Here is a 25,750-nt window from a genome sequence, read left to right as displayed (position 1 = left end):
CTTATGACAGACAAGTTTAGAACAGGATATGTTATGTAAATAACATGAAAATAACTCTTTCCATTACTCAGTTATTTTTCCAAAATAACACATTAGGGGTACTCACGAAACAGATTAAATTGCTGCGTAAGCCATGATTTTCCGCTTATTTGAAATGTTTCACGATTTTGCGAATGTAATAATCAAAGATTGCCTTGGTGATCGCGACGTTTAATCAGTTTAATCAGTTTACGCTGTTTAGTGAATCCCCCTATTATATTATGCTGTTGTTATTCCCTTCTGCTCGGGAACGAACCGTTTTAGGATGCTTAAATGGAGGCTTTATACAATGTCTAAAGACATACACCTTACATGCTATGCAGCTAAATGAAAACATGTAGGCATATGATCTCTCTCTACCTTAGCATCCTATACAACATAATACACAACTTTGTGTTAACTGAATTTCAGGCCAGACCCCGACTGGAATTGAGCAGCCTCTCCAGGGAGCAGATTGTTTCAGTTATTTCGTGAAAATAACCCGTCCTTAATTATGCTTTCGGGTTCGGGAATTAAATAAATGGTGGTTGAAACCAAATTTTTTTTTTTTATCCCAAGCTAGGTCTTTTTTTTTATTTATTTATTTCAATTCATAGTACATATTTAACAGTTGGTAATTAAGTATGATCCCTATTGAACTATTGTTCTTTGAAAGGGTCATCAGATCTTATTGAACTAGCTTAGTAAATTATTCATTACAATTAAAAAAGAAAGATAATGAAATAACAATGATTATAACCAGAAAAAAAAGTTGTTCACAGGAACTCAACGAACAATGAAGGTTTCAATATTACTTTTTATATGAGCTATAAAACGACGTTTAAACTGAGCTATGGATTGAGCGTTTTTGATGTCCTCTGGCAGTCGATTAAATGTGTCTGGTCCTATATTCTGGAACCGTTTCCTTCCTACCTCAGATCTGAAACCAGGTCTCTGCAAGAGATGAGCGTACCGCGTGCGATAGTGATGGGATGCGGAATTGAACGACCAATTGTGGTGCATGTTGAGGCTATTCGTGGTTTTGTACATGATCATACAGACTCTGAGAGTGTAGAGTCCTTGAATTGGTAGAATATTATGTTCTGTCGTACTGTACAGATCGTTCGTTGGATGTAGGAAAGGTAGCTTGAATATTGCTTTTATACATCGGTTTTGCTGAATTTGGATGTCCTTGAGATAGGTGTTATAAGACGAATTAATTAAAACCCTTAGAAAATTTCTTCGTTTGTACTTACCTTCATTTGAACCATGATTTGAACGCTGATGTTCTGAATAGATTCAGATTCAGTATCTCACGTGTATCAAAATTCTGTTTCACAAAATTACCGATTAACCACCGAAGCAACCCCGTTCGACGGTTCAGGCATGTTCGAATTCCAATAAAATACCTCTCACATATATTTGCATGATGGTCGTCGTCTGTCATGAGAGTTACGATCCGTCGTTTACGAGCCCATTAGGCCCAACCCAACAACAAATCGAAATCCTGCCCCATCCCGCTGGGAAAATAAATGAGCTATCCCTCAAAGAGTTCATGTGCGATTCAAAACTTACTACCTACGGTTTAATAGTTTGTAGGATGATGAATCGACAGGTAGGTTGAAGAAGCCCGCTGGAACTTGATTGATGAGTTGAAGGTTGATTGCAGATGGTTGCGCTGCAGCCCCCCGCTTGCCGTACGCCGGAACTCGGCCAGCTTTTACGCCGCCGCTGCCACAGCCGCACGGAAGGGGGGTTTGTTGTACTCTCGTTGCGTCAGGTGCATCCTTAGGGTAGCCGAAGATCCTTGCCCTCGTGGTGCCCACCACGGATGCACCAGGACGGAGTTGATTGATGACTTGGTTGCGGGCGAAATCTGTGAGGAAATAAAGAATTTTTTATATTTCATCGAATTAAATCCCATTCTTCTCCACACAAAACGTCGATTCGAGAGGAATGAATGCGGCGAAGAATCGAGCTGTGGAATCGGTTGATGGACATCGGTGGCGAGGATATGCGGGAGCCATCTATTGACAGCATTCCGACCGTGTATTGACGATTTCTATTACGGACAAAGACAGACGTTCCTTAAATCAGAGTGATGCCGGCGCGATGCTGCAAAAATAGATATAGATAGGGTATCGGGATGCTTCGTTGGCATAGTTTCCTCGTTCGGCCTATCTCAACGTTAACCAAAAACTCAAAGAAACACGTATAACTGGATATCGGAAAAGCTATGCGGCAAAAAACTGTAACATTTCGATTCAATTTAAGCACTTTGGAGCATTAAAATTGAATGAAAATGTCACTTTGTTTAGCTTTTGTGGACGCCATGATTCTTCGGCTTTGTGGGTAGTCTATACACATGATCCTAAATGGCATAATTCTGGAACATTTCGTATTGACTTTTCAATAACTGAACATTTGATGCGACGGTCAAAGACGCTATTTTGAACTTGTACACTTGTTTTCAACGAATAATGAATATTTTACAAATTGAATGTGGGCCGAATATTGAGGACATTTTTTTCACTATGTACCCAAATTTTGGCCCACCAGTAAAGTTACGTCAACAACACCGATAAAGTAAAGTCAACAACATTGCTTGTGTAAGAAACAGAAAGAACGAACAGGAAGAAAGATTTTGTGTACGATGACTGCAAAAATATAACACAATAATAGGGATGTGTTGTTTTCGTTAATAAATTAAGAAAGAACTTTAGCTTAAGTAATTTATTTACAGTTTTTTGAAAATTTGGCTCCAAAAATGTTATTTACAAGTAAGATTAGTGAACAAACAGAGATAATACTTCAGCAGAAATATTGAAAAAAATTAGATAATAAGTGGTTCTAGTGCATGGAAAGCAATAGGCCAACGTTGTATCCACTAATAGGCCAATATTTGTACCATAGACCAACGTTGCATACCATCGCATCGAATCTTTTCAACTTAATTAAGTAAATTCTTGAATATTCACGTTAGTTCACTTCCAATTGGTGAAACGTGCATTGCCTAGAGTGTGTAATAGGGTCAACATATTATTTCTAGTGGTATTAATTCATGAGTTATGGTCATAATTGACAAGGCGGCTTGCAAATTAGGCCAAGGAATGGTACATATACCCTAAACCCTGTCGGTGCACTGAGGCTGCCATCAGTTTGCGGATGAAATATTTAATAGATGAGCGTGTTGAATTGATGTGCTGGTTTATTGATAAGCGGAATTCTGTTGGTAGCCGAAACACCGTACGGCAGCAGTGTTGCACGTTGCACAAATGAAGGCAAGTTGAACCACGAACGGAATCAACAAGAACGATCGATAGTTTACAAAATCTAAATTTGAGGCACTAGTTAATTGCTTGTTCTTTAAACTATCATCCCTTGCAACAATACACAAATCGAATACCGCGTTAGTTTATTGTTCAAATATAAAACAAACTGCACGAAGTTTGAATATAATACCATACTTCATGACAATACTTCTACTCCATCCACATCTACCATGGAGCCGGTTTCCTTGAAATTTGTTTTCTTACGAATCAGCATAAAGCAATGCTGCACGGTTCAACATTTCACAATGCAGTTCAAGTATGCTGTTTCCATGACAGAACTTCACTATACGTATAAGATTTAAGCCAACGCAAAGCCCCCCTCTCACTTATCTGAATGAGGAATTAAAACTTATATCCCTGCCAATTATTTCTAGTAAAATATGAATTTCGCGTGGAAACTGTTGTTTGCACTTGCGCTTGTAGCATATGCTTGCTTTGGAAGATAGCTAAGCCATTACAATTGAACAACTGCTAAGCCGAACGAATGATTCTTGCTCTCGAGTTTAGAAACTTAAGTCTCTTGAAGCATCTTAAAATTTGAGCTTTCTTGTCATATTTACGATTTCTGTTTCGTTTCATTGAAGCACGCATTTCCGTCATTCCTTTGAAAATAGGTTTTCAGATCGCTTCTTATATCAATATTTATGTAACATACTACAATGTGTGAAAACTGGCGATTGCAATAACATTTATTCATTTTTTAACGTTACGTAATTTTTAAACATTCCTTGCCTCAAAAAGTAAAAAAAAAAAAAAAGTTGCAATACTAAAGTAGTTTTAACTATGTGTAATGTTTTGCTGATGTGCCTTCATTTCATCATGCAATTAAAATTTAATGAGGTGGACCAAAATATGTTCATTTGGCGGTCCAAAAATAAAGTCAGCTGGTCCAAAATAGAAGCCCGAGATCATACAGCAGTTTTGAAATTTCTTGTATTTACTACAACAATTTTGAGCTCTGGTTGGCCTTTTTCGACAGAACACATGCTGCTCTAAGTAATGCCTTCTGAAATTATCCATGTTTCATAGTGAAAACCTTCTTGTTCGTCCACTTCCTAAAGGGGTCCAAAATACCTTACCCTACTTATCTTCCACGCCGAGGCCCTGGCATCGAATCCTACTCCCGATAAACTCACTAAATATGAGTTCTTCATTCGGTAGGGAAGTAAAGTGTGGGTCCCGAGATAAACTAGCCTAGGGCTTAAAATCTCGTAAATACGGCTAAAAAAATAGCAGTGAGTGATAGAGATCTTGGGACTTACTGAAAATGGAAGGAAATAATTACTTATTCCCAACATAATCATGGTAAGTTGAAATTACCAAAGAAATTCATGCGTTTCTAAAGCAATCATTAGGAAAATTTTCTTAAGGAATCTGCAGAGGAGAAGTATTTCTGGAAAGTAACGCATGGAAGATTTTCTAAAAGAATTTCTCAGAAAAATAGTCAAGAAACCCCTAGTGGCAGGTCGGTACACAGAAAAGGCGGAAAGGGAGGAGCTTTACGCATTCTAGGCAAAAGGAGGAGGGGTGCCTGATATAGACTGTTACAGAAATTATAAATACACTTTGTTTCTCAATTAGAATGCACTGTTTTGATGATTTCTACTATTTTTTTTTTTTCAGAAAACAGCATATTGTGCTCTATATTTTTGCATTTCCTTTCAATTGTCATGATATTGTTAAAGACAGTCGAATTCTTTAACAAACAAGACTTGTTTGAATCCCAAAATGGCCGCCACAATGCCCGACTTTGACACCTACTCATGATTTCAAGGGCACAAATCTCTGTGTAAACAAAACCAACGCATCTGTACTTTTTATTTTAAGCCACATAATTAAAAGTGAACAAGAACAGAATAGTTTGAAGCTTGCTACTTGAGATTTGTGCGTCTGAAGTTTTGATGCAATGTTGAAGCGGGATTTCAAGACGTTTGTCCTTAACTTCATTCTATAAATTTGAATTTGCACGAAAGTGTTTCTTGATGGTTTAAACATTATTTATCACAAAAACCTAAAAAAAAAATCTATTTTTTTTTATCATATTCGCTTTTTTGGCAAGTTGTTTAAGTCATTCCTAGTCTCTAATCGATAAAGGCATTTCTGAGAACGAGTTTCTTATTTTTCAAGGTTTTCTACGGAACATAAGAACTACCACACAGTTTCTTAGCTTTTCTGAACATATTGAATTTAAACAAATTTATTTTTTCAGCCCATTCGATTCTTTAGATGGCAAAGCTTGTCATACCATGAAAACAGATGTAGTAAGTAGTTATTAAGACATTCGTTTGCTTAACGTTTGTTGCTACTGGTAAGGAGAAATTTTGAAAACAAATTTTTACATTGAGAAGGTCCGTAATGATGGTTCTTGATTAAATATTACTGTGGAAATTACTCTAATTAAACGAGAAATATATTTTCTTATTGAAACAGTCACTTATATTGTGTTTGGAAATTGAAAATTATATTTGTGAGGTTTTTTTCATTCCTATTTTGCTACATTTTTTGACCACTTTGTGAACCTTCAAATTTTAATCATCTAGTTTACAGAGCATTATTTTTTAACTCATACAAGAAACATCAACAAATGTGGTATTTTTTGCTTCGTTAGAATGTTTACTATAAAAGCTAGAAGAAACTTTTTTGGATATTGTGCTCAAATTGAAATTTACCCAGCGAAGGCAAATGAGGCAAATTTGGATTTTTAAAAATTGCTTTTCAACTACCCTAAATTTGAACCGAGACTTGAATTTCATATGGTATGCCAAGCAACACACAAGTCACAAAAGAGTGCCGACAGCGCAGGTTTTTGGTTGGATACGAGTCATTTTCAAGTTATTCTGTATTTGAGTTAGAATTACATGAACATAGCTCCTGTACAACCAAAAAGCTGCGCTGTCGACACTTCTTTGTGACTTGCGTGTTGCTTGGGATAGGGTATAAAGAGTGTATCGGAAATAAACTGTAAATGTTCAAAATGCTCTATCTCAAAGCATCACTGGTCTTTTCATCCCTGTTCTTCTATCAAAACGTCACAGTATAGTTGAGTTTAGAACAGCCTGAAGAAAATTGGAAAATGTTTAGTATTATTGAAGGGATGCAAAACGGTGAGTCGATAACGACCAAAGACAAAGACCGCCATCTAAGAGTTGTGTGCGCTTAGCTGGTAGTGCGGCCTGTGTACTGTTGTCCTTCTGACTTCAGCTAGATTGAGGAGGTATGACCCGAGCGTCTGTTCACCAAGGAGGTGCGGCTCAAACAGCGTCTGTTCTGGCATCCAGCGGCTGAGTAAGAAATGCTGCGTCATGCCCAGCTAGATCCAAAGTGGTAGCCCCATCAGCGTGGTCGTCCCAGTGTTGGTTGGGACGCTAAACAGAACTGCAACGATGGCCCTCCGCCCGGCGAGACAGGAGTGTTGTCGTAGGCCCAATAAGCCACCCGTAAAAGTCCCCAAAGCGAATAACATAGGAGAAACTACGACTCGATACAATCGGCAAAGACCCACGCTACCAAATAAGGACTACTAAGGGAAACATGGAATTGGAAGTCTCTTGGTTTCGGAGGATGTGACAGGATAATCTACGATGAAGTACATCCCCGCAACTTCGACATCGTGACGTTGCAGAAACTTTGTTGGACTGGACAGAAAGTGTGGAAAAGCGGGCATCGAGTGGCTACCTTCTACCAAAGCTGTGGCACCACCAGTAAACTTGGAACATGAACATGAGTGTTGGGCAAGATGCGACAACGTGTGATCGGGTGGCAGCTGATCAACACAAGGATGATATCCACAAAGCCACATGGAGATCATCCAACCACCAAACAGAAAACCAAATCGACCACGTTCTAATCGACGGTAAATTCTTCTCGGATATAACCAATTTTCGCACATTCCGCAGTGCGAATATAGATTCGGATCACTACTTAGTCGCTGTATGCGCCTAAAACTATCGACAGTTATCACCACGCATCGAAGTCGAACTCCACAGCTCAACATCGAGCAGCTGCGTAACGTAGAAGTGGCTCAAGACTACACGCAGCAGCTAGTAGTGACCCTAACAACGGAAGAGCAGCTTGGCGCAGCTACACTTGAAGAAGGCTGGAGGGACATCCGATCCGCCATAGGTAGTACCTCGGCTACAGCACTAGGCTTCGCGAATCCGAATCTCAGAAACGACTGGTACGAAGGCGAATGTTAACAGTTGAAAAACGAGAAGAATGCAGCATGTGCGAGAATGCTGCAACACCGTACGAGAGCGAATGAGGCACGTTATAGACAGACGTGGAACAGGCAGAACTCAGCCTTCCGTATGAAGAAGCGTCAGCAGGAAGAACGAGATCGCAAAGCGATGGAAGAGCTGTACCGCGCTAAGGACACACAAAAGTTCTACGAGAAGCTGAACCGCTCGCGCAGAAGCTCTGTGCCACAAGCCGACATGTGACGAGATAATCACGGGAATATTCTCACGAGCGAGTGTGAGGTGGTCGAGAGATGGCGGCAGCATTATGGTGAGCACCTCAATGGCGACGTTGCAAGCACCGAATGTGGCGTGGTAACATATCTAGGAGTACGTGCGCAGGACGAAAGATTTCCAGATCCCTACCTCCAAGAAATTGAAGAGGAGGTTAGCCGGTTGAAAAACAATGCCGCAGGAGCAGATCAACTACCAAGCGAGTTACGGTAGAGAAGCACTGGTGAGAGCACTACACTGGGTCATTTCCAAGATTTGGGAGGAGGAAGTAGTACCGGAGGAGTGGATGGAAGGTATCGTGTGTCCCATCTACAAACACGGCGACAAGTTGGATTGCGGAAACTATCGCGTGATCACTCTACTGAGCGATACTCTTTTAAATTTTATGTCACCGATTGCAAGAGAGTTCGTGTGGCAATATCAGGCTGGATTCATGGGTGAACGCGCTACAACGGACCAGATGTTCGCCATCCGCCAGGTGTTGCAGAAATGCCGCGAATACAACGTGCCCACTCATCACTTGTTCATCGATTTCAAATCGGCGTATGATACAATCGATCGAGAACAGCTATGGCAGATCATGCACGAATACGAATTCCCGGATAAACTGATACGATTGATCAAGGCGACGATGGATCGAGTGATGTTCGTAGTTCGAGTATCAGGGACACTCTCGAGTCCCTTCGAATCTCGCAGAGGGTTACGGCAAGGTGATGGTCTTTCGTGCTTGCTGTTCAACATTGCTTTAGAGGGTGTAATTAGGAGAGCGGGGATAAACACGAGTGGGACGATTTTCACGAAGTCCGTTCAGCTGCTTGGTTTCGCCGATGATATTGATATTATTGCTCGTAAATTTGAGACGATGGCGGAAACGTACATCCGACTAAAGAGTGAAGCCAGGCGAATATGATTAGTCATCAATGTGTCGAAGACAAAGTACATGATGGCAAAGGGCTCCAGGGAGGAATCACCGCGCCCGCCACCCCGAATTCATATCGACGGTGATGAAATCGAGGCGGTTGAAGAATTCGTGTACTTGGGCTCACTTTTGACCGACGACAACGACACCAGCAGAGAAATTCAGAGGCGCATTGTGGCAGGAAATCGTGCCTACTTTGGACTCCGCAGAACTCTACGATCGAATGAAGTTCGCTGTAACACGAAGTTAGCCATCTACAAAACGTTGATTAGACCGGTCGTCCTCTATGGGCACGAAACATGGACCCTACGTGCAGAGGACCAACGCGCCCTTGGAGTTTTCGAACGGAAGGTGTTGCGTACCATCTACGGCGGAGTGTAGATGGAAGACGGGACTTGGAGAAGGCGAATGAACCACGAGCTGCATCAGCTGCTGGGAGAACCAACCATCGTCCATACCGCGAAAATCGGGAGGCTACGGTGGGCGGGTCACGTCATCAGGATGTCGGATAGCAACCCGACTAAAATGGTTCTCGAGAGTCATCCGACCGGTATAAGAAGACGTGGAGCGCAGCGAGCTAGGTGGGTCGACCAAGTGGAGGACGATCTGCGGACCCTACGCAGAGTGCGGAACTGGAGACAAACAGCCATGGACCGAGTGGAATGGAGGCGGCTACTATGTACAGCAGAGGCCACCCCGGCCTTAGCCTGACCGGTAAGGTAAGGAAGTTATTTCAAAAAAATACAAAATAAGAAAACAATTTGGACCTTGTTTATTGTTATTTGAGGCGGTCTGAAAATCAACATATCTGTGAAATAATTGATGCTTTTTCAAAAAAAAACGCCAAAACAGTTAAAAAATTATCGTTTTACGAGATCCCATACATTTTTCTATTTTTAAATTTTTATTCGCTGTAACTTAAGTATGGTTGAAACATTATGCATTTTTTCATTCAAAATTGTACGTAGACTCTATTTTTGATATTGAATATCTCAAAAATGGTTTTCAAGGGCTGAAAGTCTCTTAAATAAAGACAAATCAATCAAACTTCCACAGAAAAATAATAAAAAGATCGAAGGGTAAGATTTTTGGAAAATTGAAATTATATGACATCTAACATAGATCTCCGATGAAAACTACTCTCAGTGTATTTAAAAAAAGCCCATCAAGTAGCTTAAAACATCTTCGAAGACTGCAAAACGGTGAGTCGATAAGGAGAGCGTCCAACATAGTCCTCACAAGGGGCCAATCATAAACCACGTGGTCTCTAAGGGGGGAGGGAGGGGGATGTCTAGCAAAAAACCACGAAAAGCCACGGAGAAAAAAACTCCTACTTTTAGGTTGAACTTTGTCGCTCTATATTAAACATCTTCAGAGGTTATAAAATTTCGCTCTCTGGTAAAACTACTTCTTCAATAAGTTTAATTAATAAAAAAAATGCGAATTTTCAACTTTTTGTTTTTTTTTCAAATTTGCCTAACCGTTCTTTGGAAATGTATAAAAAGGGTTCCTTAAAAAATGCCTTTTTGTTTATTTTAAAATATTGCGCAAAAATGAGCAGAAAAGTTTTAATGCAAAAAATAATTTTCCTATATCATGAGCATTCTAGTAAAGAACATATTTGCGCAAAAATAAGAAGAAAATAAAACCCCAAATTCCAATTTTTAAAAACATGTGTATTCTATGAGATGAAATACCAAGTTAAATTTTTTTTCAAAGGTTTATATGGTATTTCCAAAAACTAAAGTTATGTTTATTTCGAATAGATTGTTCTTAAGGCTGTTGTGAATATTTACAGTTATTTCCCGAAGAACTCCTTAGGAGAAGGGTTTTAAAGCATTTTGAACGCCCCCTTTTCTGTTCAACTTCCAGTTCTTACATAAAAATGTTACAAGTAAGCCTCTATACATATTTTTTATACACCCTTTTCAGTAAACATGCTAACATCCTTTAGTTAATTTCCCGGTACTCTGGAAAACGAAACATCTCACGTCTAGGACACTTCAAACGCTAATATACATGGAAAAGCGCAGTTTACCAAGGGAATTCTTTTTTCAAGAATCACCATTTATCAACCAAACAAGTACAACCCCCACCGCACCCCCATCTATGGGTGGTGTCGATTCATCTCGTTCAATGAAATGAATGAATCGCCGTATTTATAACACCACAATTCGTCTGAAAAGCAACGACATAAATTGCACAAGTTTTCCACTTTGGCAAGGCTGCATTTTTTCTCCTCTATTCAATGAGTATAGCCTCGCCATATCGTCATCGTCACCGGCACCATCCTGATTTAACTGACGATCTGCTTTTTTCCGACGCTCTGGCTGCTGGTTCCATGATGCACACTTCACTGCCAGTGCAGTATGCCAGTCAGTGTGATAAGGAAACTTCCCAAAAGAGATGCAACTTTTCTCCGTCCATCAGCGCAGCCCTGTACCCGGGGAGACAGCAGTACATCAATGGGATGTGTGTGCACTGCAGTCCCTCTTCCCGCCGTCCTGTCGATAGAAACTGGGAAAACTGGGAAAATTGAAAAGATTCGGTTAGCGGCCAAGGATGACTTACCAGTTTCGGTTCGTTTCGCTGGAAGAATCGCTTTTCATATTCACGGAAATAAATTGTGCAAAGTTGCTCAATTTCCATTAAATCCTTCGCCAGGAGGAATCTGTGAATAGGAAACATAATGTTAGTGGTATTGGGTTTGGGGTTTGGATTCGATTCCAAAATTGTTTGTGGTTGTAGCGCGAATTGTACTGCGGAGCAGTCTTGAGGTTAGTGATAATATTTTTTTTTGCCTGAGTTAAACGCTGGGGAATCTATCAATTTCATAGGTTATCATTAATGGTAAGGAAATGTCTTGAAAAGAATCAAGAGAAGCTACGGATAGCTCAATCTTAACCCTCTAACGCCCAAATATTAAATCTAATTATCATTTTTCGTCATGTAAAATCGACTCGGCTTCTAACGAGCAGCCCACAATAACCGCCAAAATATTCAACTTTTGCACCTACCCGCGATTTGAAAGGCACAAATCTCACATGCAACTAAACCAACACATTGGATATTCTCATTTTAAGCTTATCACTAGTGAGACAGGACCAAAATAAAATCTACACTATTGTATGAAGATCGTTTCCTGAGATTGGTGAATTTGAGATTCTGATTCAATGTTGAATTGGTATTACAAGACGTTTGTCCTTAAACATGTTTCGTTGTGGATGGCATTTTTTTATTCGCGATTTTATAAATTCTGGTTTTTGAATCTTCTTTTTTTTTTTTTTGAGTATTCCTTTATATATATTATTGAAGCCTTTCAAGGCTGACAATTTTTTGAAACATTCCCAGTTGTGCATTTGGACGAGTCGGACGTGTGCTCCGTATCTCACCACGCGATAGACCTCGTATAAGTGGAGTTTTTTCCCCCGCAAGTGCGGAAGGTTTTTTATATCGTACGTTTTCCTGCTTGTGCGAAGTGTAGTGTCGCAAGGTGGTATCCAGCGCAACCCGGGAAGCGAGGTGCTTGCATCATCGTACATCAAAGAAGAAGCATCGCATCCAAGAAAGTCATCTTTATCGCCATCATCAGCCCCTCCAGACGCGACGGACAGCTTTACCATCGACCTGCCTGTGATAAATATCTACCTGCTTCGGTCAGATAAGTATCACTCTTTCGATACACTCTTTTGTCCGCCCAATTTGTTTTGATCGCTTTTGTCTATTGTATCCCCAGTCCACATTCGACCACGTGCTTTTTTTGACATCCATAACAGTGGTTCCCAAACTACTGTATACGGGTAAGGGTGTACAAACTGTAAATAACAGAACATTTTTTTTTGTTTTTTTTTATTAGCTATTTTTTCTTTTTTTTTTCAATATCGTTTTTTTTGCATCCTACAGGGTGCGCTAAAATAAACATAAGAATTGAATTCGTTATTATTAGTACAAGTTTTTTTTTTTGCTTTATTTTTTTTTCTATATATTATTAACATTGTTTGGTTTACAAACCAAACAGTTGTCGTCCTAAGGAAGAAAGTGCACTGTAAATACTTTAAGGTTTTTCTCTTCCTCTTTTGCACTTTTGAGTTATTTTCCACATGGACGATTCGGTTGGAGGCGAAACGCCTCCCAATGATATCATTGCTCGTACGCGGTTTTATCAGCCATCTTCGCCTGGACCTTGGGTTGTCTATTTCCGGCGCAAATGCAAACCATTGAATATGCTTTCGATTTCTCGAGAGCTGACGCGTAAGTATCCTGGGACCGTTATTCACCAAGTGAAAGCATCCAAGCTGCGTGTTACCGCACCTAGCTACAAAGCAGCAAATGAAATTGCTCAACACGAAGCGTTTACTGTTGAATACGCGGTCTATGTGCCAGCACGAGAAGTGGAGGTGGAGGGGAAGATCCTCGACGAAATGCTGACATGTGAGGACATCAAGACCGGCTTTGGTCGATTCAAAAATAGGTCAATTCCTGATGTGGCTATCCTAGACTGTAAACGCTTATCTAAGGTTTCCATGGAAGGAAATAAAAAGGTGTACTCGCCTTCATCGTTTTTTCGAGTGACTTTTCCAGGTTCCGTCCTCCCGGAATTTGTTGTAATTGATGGTGGTTTTTACCCAGTGCATCTTTTTAGGCCGAAGGTTTTTAATTGTACCAAATGCAAGCAGTTTGGTCACAGTGATAGCTTTTGCGACAACAAGCCCCGTTGTGGCAAATGCAACCAAGCTCATTTGGAGGACTCTTGCACACAGGAAGCGGAAAAATGTAGCTACTGTGGCGGAGATCCACACGACTTGCAAGTTTGCCCGGCTTACAAAAGACGCATTCGAAATGAGAGTCGCTCTATCATAAAGCGCTCCAAACAGACATATGCGGAGATGGTGAAATCTTTTAAAACACCAGATTCCGTGTCTGAATCAGCTGTCCCAGTTGATAATCCCTATCAGGAGTTGTCTTCCGATGATCAGGACGATGGCGAAACTGATGAGGGTAGATCTCTTTCGGAGGTACACGCACCTGGAAAAAGGAAGTCATCATCTTCCCCGGGATTGCGCCGAAAGGTCTTTTTAAAGTCTTCCCTCAAAAGTTTGCCTAATGTTAAAGGAGACGGGGTAAACTTAAAAACTCCGAAGAATCAGGTTCCTTCAGCTTCAGATCCATGTTGTAGCAAGAACCTGTCACCCCCGTCTCCGCCTGTTAAATACACTTCAAAGAGAAATAATCGACAAGGTAGCAAGAAAAAAGCTACCAAAGTTCCTCGCAGTTCAAACAAGCCTCCTAGACCCAAGCGAGGACTGTTTACTTTTAGGGTTCTCGTGGATCGCTTATATGATGCCTTCAGCCTTCCAGAAACATTTAGAGGCATTATTGATATGTTTATACCTACAGTAGAAGAATATCTTCGGAATCTGACACAATCATGGCCCCTCCTTGCTGCGATCATATCTTTCGATGGATAATTCATCAAGTGAGGTACAAGATATGATCACTGTGCTACAGTGGAACTGTCATAGTCTAAAACCTAAATTAGACCTGTTTAAGTTTTTGATTCACAACTCTGATTGTGATATATTTGCCCTTTGTGAAACATGGCTTTCTTCTGAAGATGAACTCAACTTCCACGATTTTAACATTATACGCCAGGATAGAGATGACCATTATGGGGGAGTTCTTTTGGGGATCAAAAAGACTTACTCATTTTATAGAATTCCAATCGCGACTCATCCTGGCGTAGAAATCGTCGCTTGCCAAATAAACGTAAAGGGTAAAGAACTTTGCGTAGCTTCCGTTTACATTCCTCCAAGAATTTCAATTAACCGCCGTCATCTTTGGAATGCGGTTTCTGCACTATCACATCCAGTTTTAATTCTGGGTGATATGAACGCACATGGTACAGGGTGGGGCGAACCATATGACGATAATAGAGCGGCCATTTTCTATGATTTGTGCGACGATTTCAATTTGAACATTTTAAATACAGGTGAAGTGACACGTATTGCATCTGACGGCAAAGAAAGTCGTCTCGACCTATCACTGGGGTCAAGTTCACTATCATTCGATTGCTTGTGGAAGGTAATCGAGGATCCTCATGGTAGTGATCACTTACCCATTATAACCACCATAAAGCATAATAGTGAAAGGTCAGACCATCCAATTCAGGTTCCTTTTGACCTCACAAGGAATATCGATTGGCAAAAGTATGGAGAAGCGGTATCTTTTGGCATCGAATCATTCAATCCCCTCCCACCTTTGGATGAGTATCGATTCCTGTCTGAACTGATATATAAGAGTGCATTAGAATCACAAAAACGACGTGTTCCAAGTGCAACCTTCAAAAGAAGACTAGCCACACTGGGCTGGGATGATGATTGCACCCAGTTGTATCTTAAAAAATCTGATGCTTTCAAAACTTTTCGTAGGCACGGTACCTCAGATCTTTATCAAGAGTACGCAAAGCTCGAAAGACAACTGAGAAACCTGCTGAAAGCGAAGAAGCGTAGTTATTGCCGACACTTCATTGAGGGTCTCTCAAGAGAAACTTCAATGACAACGCTTTGGAGAGTGGCTCGCAACATGCGAAACCGCTCTTCTTCTAATGAGAGTGACGAATACTCCAACCGTTGGATATTCAGCTTCGCGAAAAAGGTCTGTCCAGACTCAGTCCCAGCACAACCGATTTCTTGGGAAACATCCCCAAGAGACGGTTCTCTGGACAGACCCTTCACTATGCTGGAACTTTCTATGGCTCTTCTTTCATCAAACAATTCCGCTCCGGGACGCGATAGGATCAAGTTCAATCTTCTAAAGAATCTCCCAGATATCGCGAAAAGACGATTACTGGACCTGTTCAACTCATTCATGGAGAACAACATCGTTCCGCATGAATGGAGACAGGTCAAAGTAATAGCTATTCAAAAGCCTGGTAAACCAGCGTCTGATCATAATTCATACCGCCCAATTGCTATGCTATCATGTTTAATGAAATTGTTGGAAAAAATGATCCTATCACGACTCGATCATTGGGTCGAATCGAATAACTTGCTTTCAAATACACAGTTCGGGTTTCGCAAGGGCAAAGGAACAAACGATTGTCTAGCGTTGCTTTCAACAGATATTCAACTAGCCTTTGCGGAAAAGGAGCAACTGGCTTCAGTTTTCTTGGATATTAAGGGCGCCTTTGATTCAGTTTCCATAGGAATATTGTCAGAAAAACTGCACAATAGTGGACTTCCAGGAATTTTAAATAATTTCTTGTATAATTTGTTGTCAGAAAAACATATGAGTTTCAATCTCGGACAACTGGCAACTTCCAGAATTAGTTACATGGGCCTACCCCAAGGCTCATGTTTAAGTCCCTTGCTTTATAATTTTTACGTGAAAGACATTGATAGTTGCTTGGAAGGACAATGCACGCTAAGACAACTTGCAGATGATGCTGTGGTTTCTCTAAAAGGCCCACATGCAGAAATGTTGCAAAGACCATTGCAAAATTCTCTAAATAATCTGTCAATCTGGGCAAGAGATTTAGGGATCGAGTTTGCTCCGCAAAAAACTCAATTGGTTGTGTTTTCTAGAAAGCGGAACCCAGCCCAACTGAAACTCAATCTTTTGGGAATAGAAATCGACCAGTCTTTGACTTCGAAATACCTTGGGGTCTGGTTTGATTCAAAAGGCACTTGGGGTACCCAAATCAAGTATTTGGTGCAAAAATGTCAACAAAGGATCAATTTTCTACGCACAATTACCGGAACATGGTGGGGTGCTCTCCCGGAAGACCTCATAAAACTTTACAAAACGACTATTCTCTCTGTTATTGAGTATGGCTCTTTCTGCTTCCACTCAGCAGCAAACTGCCACCTAATAAAGTTGGAACGAATTCAATACCGTTGTTTGCGTATTGCTCTCGGCTGTATGCACTCAACGCATAATGCGAGCCTTGAGGTCCAGGCAGGGGTGAAACCTCTCCAGAACCGATTCTGGGAGCTCTCGCTAAGGTTACTTATCAAGTGTGGAGTGAGCAACACACTTGTCATTGAAAACTTCGAAGAAATGCTCAGTCTGAACACTCAATCAAAATTCATGAGAATTTATCTGTTCTACATGTCATCTGACATAAGCCTACCAAGTTATAATCCTCCCCGTGTACACTTCACTAATGACAGTACCTCTGTTAAATACGATCTGTCCATGAAACAAGCTATTCATGGAATACCAGATCAACTTCGATGTATATCTATTCCTCGCATTTTTAACGAAAAGTACCAAAATGTCAATTCCTGTAAGAGATTTTTCACTGATGGGTCTCGCATAAATGGATCCACTGGTTTCGGTGTTTTCAATGAAAATTTCACCGCCTTCCGCAAACTTCAGGAACCTTGTTCGGTTTATGTTGCTGAGCTGGCAGCAATCAATTTCGCTTTGGGGATCATTTCAAACATGCCCGTAGACCATTTCTTCATCTTCTCGGATAGCCTTAGTTCGATTGAGGCACTCCGGTCGATGAAACCTGTAAAACATTCGTCTTACTTTCTTACAAAAATAAGGGAGCAGATGGGTGCACTGGTCGAAAGATCATACAAGATTACCTTTGTATGGGTCCCCTCACATTGCTCAATTTATGGCAATGAGAAGGCGGACTCTCTCGCAAAGGTGGGAGCACAGGAAGGTGAGATCTATGATAGAAGAATTTCACATGATGAAATTTTCCATTTTGTTCGCCAGAGTTCTCTTCAAAGTTGGCAAAATGATTGGCGAGATGGCCAGCTGGGACGGTGGTTACATTCCATTATTCCTAATGTTTCTTTGCGAGTGTGGTGGTATGGTCTGGATGTAAGTCGCAATTTCATTCGCGTGATGTCAAGACTTATGTCCAACCATTACTCGCTAGACGCGCATTTACACAGGATTAACCTCGCGTTGAGCAATGTTTGTACTAAGTGCGGTTCCGGTTATGATGACATCGACCACGTAGTTTGGCAATGCCCGGATAATGACGCCTCCAGAGCGCTACTATTGGATACCCTTGAGGCCCGAGGTAGACAACCCTTTGTTCTTGTGAGAGATGTGTTGGGGACCCGCGATGTCACATATATGGGATGTATTTTCGACTTTCTTCGCTCTGCTGGTATAAAAGTTTAATTCGCTTGTGTTTTCTTCTCCAGTTTTTTTTCTCTGTGTTGTCCTCTTTGTGTTACCAAGCTACTCCTGGCCATCCGGAAGACCAAGTCCCACAACAAGTTGGTACCAACACCACAAGGCATCGAATTCGCTAGCAAGATGCGATTCACCCCCGGATGAGCAGCAGTGAAACCTTTGGCCCAATCCTTACCCTGTCCATCTCTCAAAATGTGACCTTCTTACCTCGAGCTGCCACGAGTACCCTGGCTTCCACCCATTACTAACAGATATCATTAAAAAGTTATTACTCTGTATAATGTATAATACTATTAAGTACAAAGAAAGATCCTCGGCTCCGTAAAGCGTTATACGCGATTGAGCCCCAAATAAATGAACTAGATAAAAAAAAAAAATTTTTTTTGAAACGAAAACTGGCAGCTCAGGTGTCAATCTGAAGCTTAAATCAAAATTTGGAAACCGGAGTAGCTGGTACAGGGCCAATTAAGTAATGTGATGCTCTAGTGCGAGCTAGCTCATCAGCCAATTCATTTCCAGCGATGGAAGAATGGCCAGGTACCCATACAAGGTGAACAGCGTTTGTAAAATTCAGCTCCTCGATTTGAGTTCGACAAGCGATAACTATCTTCAACCTGAAGTTGGCCGACGCAAGTGCTTCAATAGCAGTCTGGCTATCTGAACAGAAGTATATTACTTTGCCCATTACGTGCTGCTGAAGTGCTGATTGCACTCCGCACATAAGAGCAAAGATTTCGGCCTGAAAAACGGTGCAGTGTCTACCAAGTGAGTAAGACTGATGCAGCCTTAGCTCACGAGAATAAACATCAGCACCTGCTCGATCTTTGAGAAGGGAGCCATCAGTGTAACATGCGATGCCGTCTGAAATACTTCTCTCCAGATATGCCGATGTCCGCTCTTCTCGGGAAGGGAATTTCGTGGAAAATGTCGTACATGGAAAATTACAAGCAATTGTAAGATAACTTGGAGCTAGGACAATTTTGTCGCAATTCACCAGAAGTGAAAACAACGAAGTGTGTGTTGAACTGCGGTTCACAGGAGTTTCTTCTAGCTAATAAATCGAGTACCCATAGACGGTAAGTGCAAGAAAGTGCTTCTTGTTTGAGATGAATGTGTAGTGGGGCAACGTCAAAGAGAACTTCGAGCGCTGCCGTAGGAGTTGAAGAGAACTCCAGACATCGCCATTAAGCACATTCTTTGGAGATGGCCTAATTTTGATTGGACCGTTCTCACTTCGCTCTTTTGTTGCCACACAAGACATCCATAAGCCAATATTGGACGAACAACAGTCGTGTAAATCCATTTGATATACTTGAGTTTTAGACCTCAAGTACCAAAGGTTCGCCGGTATTGTCCGAAGGCCATACAAGCTTTCTTGATTCTGAACTCAATATAAGGCGTCCAGGAAAGCTAAGAATCAAGAATGACTCCAACGTACTTCACCTGTTCAGTCACATTGATTTCAGAATCAAAGAGACGCAAAGGTCGAACACTAACTATTACGGTTTCGCTTTTCCGTGAAAAGAACAATAGATGTTTTACTCGGATTTACCGAGAGACCATATCGACGACACCAACCCTCAACTAACTGAAGAGCGTTTTGCATCAGGTCGAAAAGGGTGCTGATGCACATACCGACGAACAATGTTAGGTAGTCGTCGGCAAAACCATAAGTAGGAAAACCGCTATTATTGAGTTGCCTCAATAACGTATCTGCTACGAGATTCCACAAAAGTGGTGATAAGACTCCCCCCTCGGGGACATCTACGAACACTCAATTTCTTAATCGCTGCTTGACGCAATGTCGAGAAGAGATGTCGGTTTTTTTAGCATTTGGTGAATTCAATTGGAAATCATTGGAGATATACCATGACCACGTGCGGCTTCCAATATGGCATCGAAAGGCACGTTTTCCAAGGCACTCTCGATATCTAAGAAAACACCCAAGCAGGATTGCTTTTGAGCGAATGCTTTATCGATATCGTAAACAACCTTATGTAAAAGAGTCACAGTGGACCTTCCAGATTGGTAAACATGTTGGTTCACATGAAGGAGGCACGTTGACCAGATGAACATCACGGAAGTGATGATCGACAATGCGTTCTAAACATTTCAGAAGAAAAGAGGTCAAATTGATAGGTCCGAAACTCTTTTCTTCTTCATACGACGCTCGACCCACTTTCGGAATAAACTTGACAGTAATATTCCTCTTGTGGTCTTCACAGACCGCTTCCATGATGAGGGCCATTGTAGTATCAACGGCATCATCTAAATCACTTGGAGTGTCAATGGAAGGTGAGTATCCATGAAATTTGGCCGCAGCCAAATCAGTGAAAAGATCCCAGTTTGTTGACCGGGAATTCCTGAAACGCAATGTTTGCGAAGAAACATTTAGATGTTCAAAAAAGATGTAGCGATGATCAGATAAAGATTCTTCGTCTGACACATGCCAATTGGTCTACTCGTGACTAATTCTGTTAGTTAGAGGAAAGCGTTATGTCCAACACTTCATCTCTAGCAGATACCATGAGGATTGAGCGGTTGCCTATGTTAAGTAATCCAAGATCTGTACAACATAAGTATTCCATCAAACTGGAGCCTTTCAAGTTAATGTCTGAGTTGCCCCAGTTGATATGGTGAGTATTAGCATCACTGCCAACAATTAGCGGTAAATACACCGAACAATAGAAGTATTTCCTGTTGAGATTTCCCCCAGAGACATCAATTGTGATAGCACATACATCTCTGGAGGTTAGTTCAGAGAAATGTGTAGCAACGATTGCGTTGTTGACAAGCCCACAGGCTCGAGGCATGACACGCGAGTTTGCCACTTATTTTTTTTTTACTGAAAGTAGCAAACACCGGGTTCACAAGGTTTCCTAGATAGAAATTCCCCTTACGAAAGTAAGGTTCTTGGACTAAGGCCAGCTGTACCATTTTGCATAAGGACTGTTCATTAAAGAAAGTGGACATCTGTTTACCTATAGTATAGAGTTAAAACTAAACAAAAAATTGTGAACTTTTGCTCAGTGTGTAAAAACATTGTTTACTTTGGCAACACACTCAAAGATAACGGAAAAAAGTGAGAAATTTCGAGCGATATGTTGGATTAGCTTAGCGACTAGCAGATTAATTCTGCACAAATGGTGTTCCAAAATGTTGTCGTTTCGAGAACTGGCATACTAGTACACTTCCGGGACCGCAATTTTTCAACGCTGAGCAGGGGACAGATGTGCTGGATAATGTAGGGAACATCAGAACTGAAAAAATTGGGAAAAAGTTTTTGTTGTGGCAAGCCAATTGTACATCCGGCTTAAAGAGTTCATCGTATTTCGCAATGGGAACAATCAACGGTGAAAATTTCAGAAAGGAATGCATCAAAAAACGACTTCTACCCATCTACCGAAAACATACGGATCCTCCATTGTTTTGGCCGGATCTGGCATCCGCTTATTACGCTTCTTCTACACTAGAGATGCTCAAGAAGGAAAAAGTCGATTTTGTCGAAAAATAGCAAAATCCACCAAACTTCCCTGAACTGCTTTGTGGAGTTTAGGTCACCGTCGAATCTTATATATTACGATTGTTGACTATTTTCGGTGAAAACACACACTAAAACTCGATTATACATAACGTTTCGGCCTACTCAACTTCAGCCATCATCAGATATTTTATGCATGAATCGATCACCACCAGTGTGGTTGCAATACTCTATTATTGCAACCACACTGGTGGTGATCGATTCATGCATAAAATATCTGATGATGGCTGAAGTTGAGTAGGCCGAAACGTTATGTATAATCGAGTTTTAGTGTGTGTTTTCACCGAAAATAGTCAACAATCGTAATATATAATTCCCTGAACTGCGTCCTGTCGAAAGATACTGAACAATATAATTAAGCGAGAACTCAAGAAAGATGAGAGAGAAGCAAGCTATGTTAATTGCTTAAAGAAAATTTGGTCTACGGCACACCGAAAGGTTACGGAGAAAGTTGTGCAGAATCTATTGGTAGGTATCAAGAGGAAAGTCCAAGCATTCTTCAGAAATGCGAAGTAAATGTTCAAACTTACGTGAATTCGGCCACATATATGTTGATTGTCACTTATAAAAAATAAACTTATGAATTTGTTCGAAAATAAATGTTTTCTATTGAAAAACAGGTGTCCACTTTCTTTAATGAACAGTCCTTAAGTCTGCAAAGATTGATCGTTGCTGTTCTTTTATGATGAAGATTGATCTGAGCTATCCTAAGGGGCTGTCCATAAACCACGTGGTCATGAGGGGGGGTCGGCCGATGACCATTTTGTGTGGACGAATAAAAATTTTTGTATGGACTAATGACCACGCGGGGGGGTTGAGAAGTCCCAAAAAATGACCACGTGGTTTATGGACAGCCCCTAACCGTAGCCACTAGGCGAGATTTAACTTTTTGCAATCACAGCACAACAAAGATCAGCAGCAATAAGACCAGATCAGTTACGTTTAGAAAATGCCAAAAGCGAGGATACACATAATACACTGTGTAAATCGCTCTATTTACTCGCATGATCAGATTTCAATGTTTGTTTGCATCGTATCGGCAAATTCAAACAATATTTACACAGAAAGCGTTTAGAAGTTTCACTCGTAAACAGAATCCATTTCGTCTAGACATATTTCAATTTCATATTTTTCTGAATTGTTCTTGTACTCAACTCAAGTTTGATTTGTTGATTATAGAGTTCGGCAGCGGTTCTATGGGCCTGTCCATAAACTACGTATACTCTTAGGGGGGGACGGAGGGGTCTGGCCAAAGTCTACGCTCCATACAAATTTCGAAAATTTTGTATGAACAAAAGTCTACGGAGGGGGATGGGGGCTGAGATGGTCCAAAGTTGGTCTACGTAGTTTATGGACAGCGCCTATGATGATTTGATGATTGATTATATCTGCATATGTAGGTATGTACGTAGGTACGTGGTAAACGTTGTGGTCTAGCAAAATTAATGAGATGGCTGCGGTGTGTGATTTGCTACTCGTTGGCATTATGACTGCTGGGTAGGTGTCTAACAAGGTGGTTGGCTTATGTTGAGGGGACTTGGTTTAAAATGCACTCATGTGATAAACTGAAATCCGTTTCCGGAATCAATCCGATTATATTCATTTTCAAACGGTGCTCAAAATATTATATCCACACACACACACACACACACACACACACACACACACACACACACACACACACACACACACACACACACACACACACACACACACACACACACACACACACACACACACACACACACACACACACACACACACACACACACACACACACACACACACACACACACACACACACACACACACACACACACACACACACACACACACACACACACACACACACACACACACACACACACACACACACACACACACACACACACACACACACACACACACACACACACACACACACACACACACACACACACACACACACACACACACACACACACACACACACACACACACACACACACACACACACACACACACACACACACACACACACACACACACACACACACACACACACACACACACACACACACACACACACACACACACACACACACACACACACACACACACACACACACACACACACACACACACACACACACACACACACACACACACACACACACACACACACACACACACACACACACACACACACACACACACACACACACACACACACACACACACACACACACACACACACACACACACACACACACACACACACACACACACACACACACACACACACACACACACACACACACACACACACACACACACACACACACACACACACACACACACACACACACACACACACACACACACACACACACACACACACACACACACACACACACACACACACACACACACACACACACACACACACACACACACACACACACACACACACACACACACACACACACACACACACACACACACACACACACACACCATGGAATCCTTAGTAATCTGACAAAACTTCTTCCACTTCCACGGTTATCAACCGAGAGCCTTCCACGGTTATCAACCGAGAGCTGACAGACACGGATATACAAAGAAAATGCGCCACAGCGAACACGAAGCCAACATCGAACGTGATCGAGCCTCCGGGGACGGTAATCATCTATAATGGAGTACACCAGTATCAACGTCGGAAGCATCAACATCAACACAATCACCAACACAACAAAACTAAATGCTCTACGTACTTTCGCTAGCACTACGGACCTAGACATTATCTTTCTACAGGAAGTAGAAAACGAAAGAATTTCGTTAGCTGGATACAACGTTATTTGCAACGTGGACCATATGAGAAGGGGAACGGCAATTGCTCTGAAAGAGCATATCAAATATTCTCATGTAGAGAAGAGTCTAGATGGCAGGTTAGTTGCTCTCCGAGTGCACAATACCACTTTGTGTAACGTATATGCGCCATCGGGAACTATACATCGCGCTGAGCGGGAGAGATTCTTCAACAACACCATCGCATACTATCTACGACATCGGACCGATCACGTCATCTTGGGAGGCGATTTTAACTGTGTGATCCGACAGTGCGACACAACGGGAAATAATTCAAGCCCTGCTCTCCAAGCCACCGTTCAACAACTACGTTTACACGACGTATGGCCCCTGCTTCGCTCACGTGAGTCCGGTTTCACCTACATCACACACAACGCATCTTCAAGACTTGATCGGCTGTATGTGAGCGCTGGTCTACGAGGACAGCTGAGAACTACAGCTGTTCACGTGTGCTGCTTTTCGGACCATAAAGCCATCACAATGAGAATTTGTCTTCCCATCCCAGACAGAGCCCATGGTCGGGGTTTCTGGTCGTTGCGCCCGCAACTCCTCACTGTCGAAAACATAGAAGACTTTCAACTGCGCTGGCAGTATTGGGTTCGTCAACGCCGCAACTTCCAGTCTTGGATGGATTGGTGGCTGCTATTTGCAAAACCGAAGATAAAATCATTCTATCGGTGGAAATCGAAAATTGCATTTGACAGTTTTTATCGGGAACAGCAGCGGCTCTACGAGCAACTTCAGCGGGCCTATGATGAGTACTACAACAACCGTGCCATCCTGACCACCATCAACCGGGTGAAAGCCGAAATGCTACGTCACCAACGAAACTTCTCCGAAATGTTCGTTCGGATAAATGAAACATTTGTAGCCGGAGAGCGTCTCTCCACTTTCCAGCTGGGAGAACGAGTGCGAAAAAGAACCGTCATCGAGAAGCTGCGCAACGAGAGAGGTGAGATCATCGACAATAATGACGAAATACAAAACCATATGGTCCACTATTTTACCAATCTCTACGCGCGGGAGAATGTAGAAGCAGATGATAGAGTTGCTTTTCGATGTGAGAGAGTAATTCCCGAGCATGACGTCACCAACGAAGCCTGTATGAATGAAATAACGACCACCGAAATTCTATCCGCCATCCGAACAAGCTCCTCTAGAAAGAGTCCAGGCCCCGACGGACTCCCAAAAGAGTTTTATTTGCGAATATTCGATGTTATCCATCGCGAGATGAATCTCGTGATGAATGATGCCATACGATCCAACTTCCCAGCTCAATGGATCATTGAAGCCGACTTTTCCGCTACTCACCGCATCAAAACAAAAGCGCCACCGTATATGGACGATAACACAGTGACAGCAGTCGAGTTACGTCAAACACACAAGGCTACGGTGGCGCTATCTGTTCATTTCATAGCGGCCGTTTTAGTTATTTTAGTGATCCATTTGTGGAAGGTGTGAT

General features: G+C 41.7%; 1 protein-coding gene across 6 annotated transcripts in view; it reads right to left on the bottom strand.

The window, feature by feature from the left end:
* The window catches only part of LOC109422466 (uncharacterized), a 355,145-nt gene that overhangs the window by 43,215 nt on the left and 286,180 nt on the right, over positions 1-25,750 (bottom strand). For all 6 annotated transcript variants that reach the window (XM_062852222.1, XM_029879793.2, XM_062852225.1 and 3 more), the window contains exon 5: positions 11,310-11,409. In XM_062852222.1, coding sequence (XP_062708206.1) covers positions 11,310-11,409 — 100 coding nt within the window. The remainder of the gene's footprint in view (positions 1-11,309; positions 11,410-25,750) is intronic.

Source organism: Aedes albopictus, chromosome 2, assembly GCF_035046485.1.
Source record: "Aedes albopictus strain Foshan chromosome 2, AalbF5, whole genome shotgun sequence".
Taxonomy (NCBI): Eukaryota; Metazoa; Arthropoda; class Insecta; order Diptera; family Culicidae; genus Aedes; species Aedes albopictus.
Note: the sequence above shows the minus strand (reverse complement) of the source record. Positions and strands in the feature narration are given on the sequence as shown.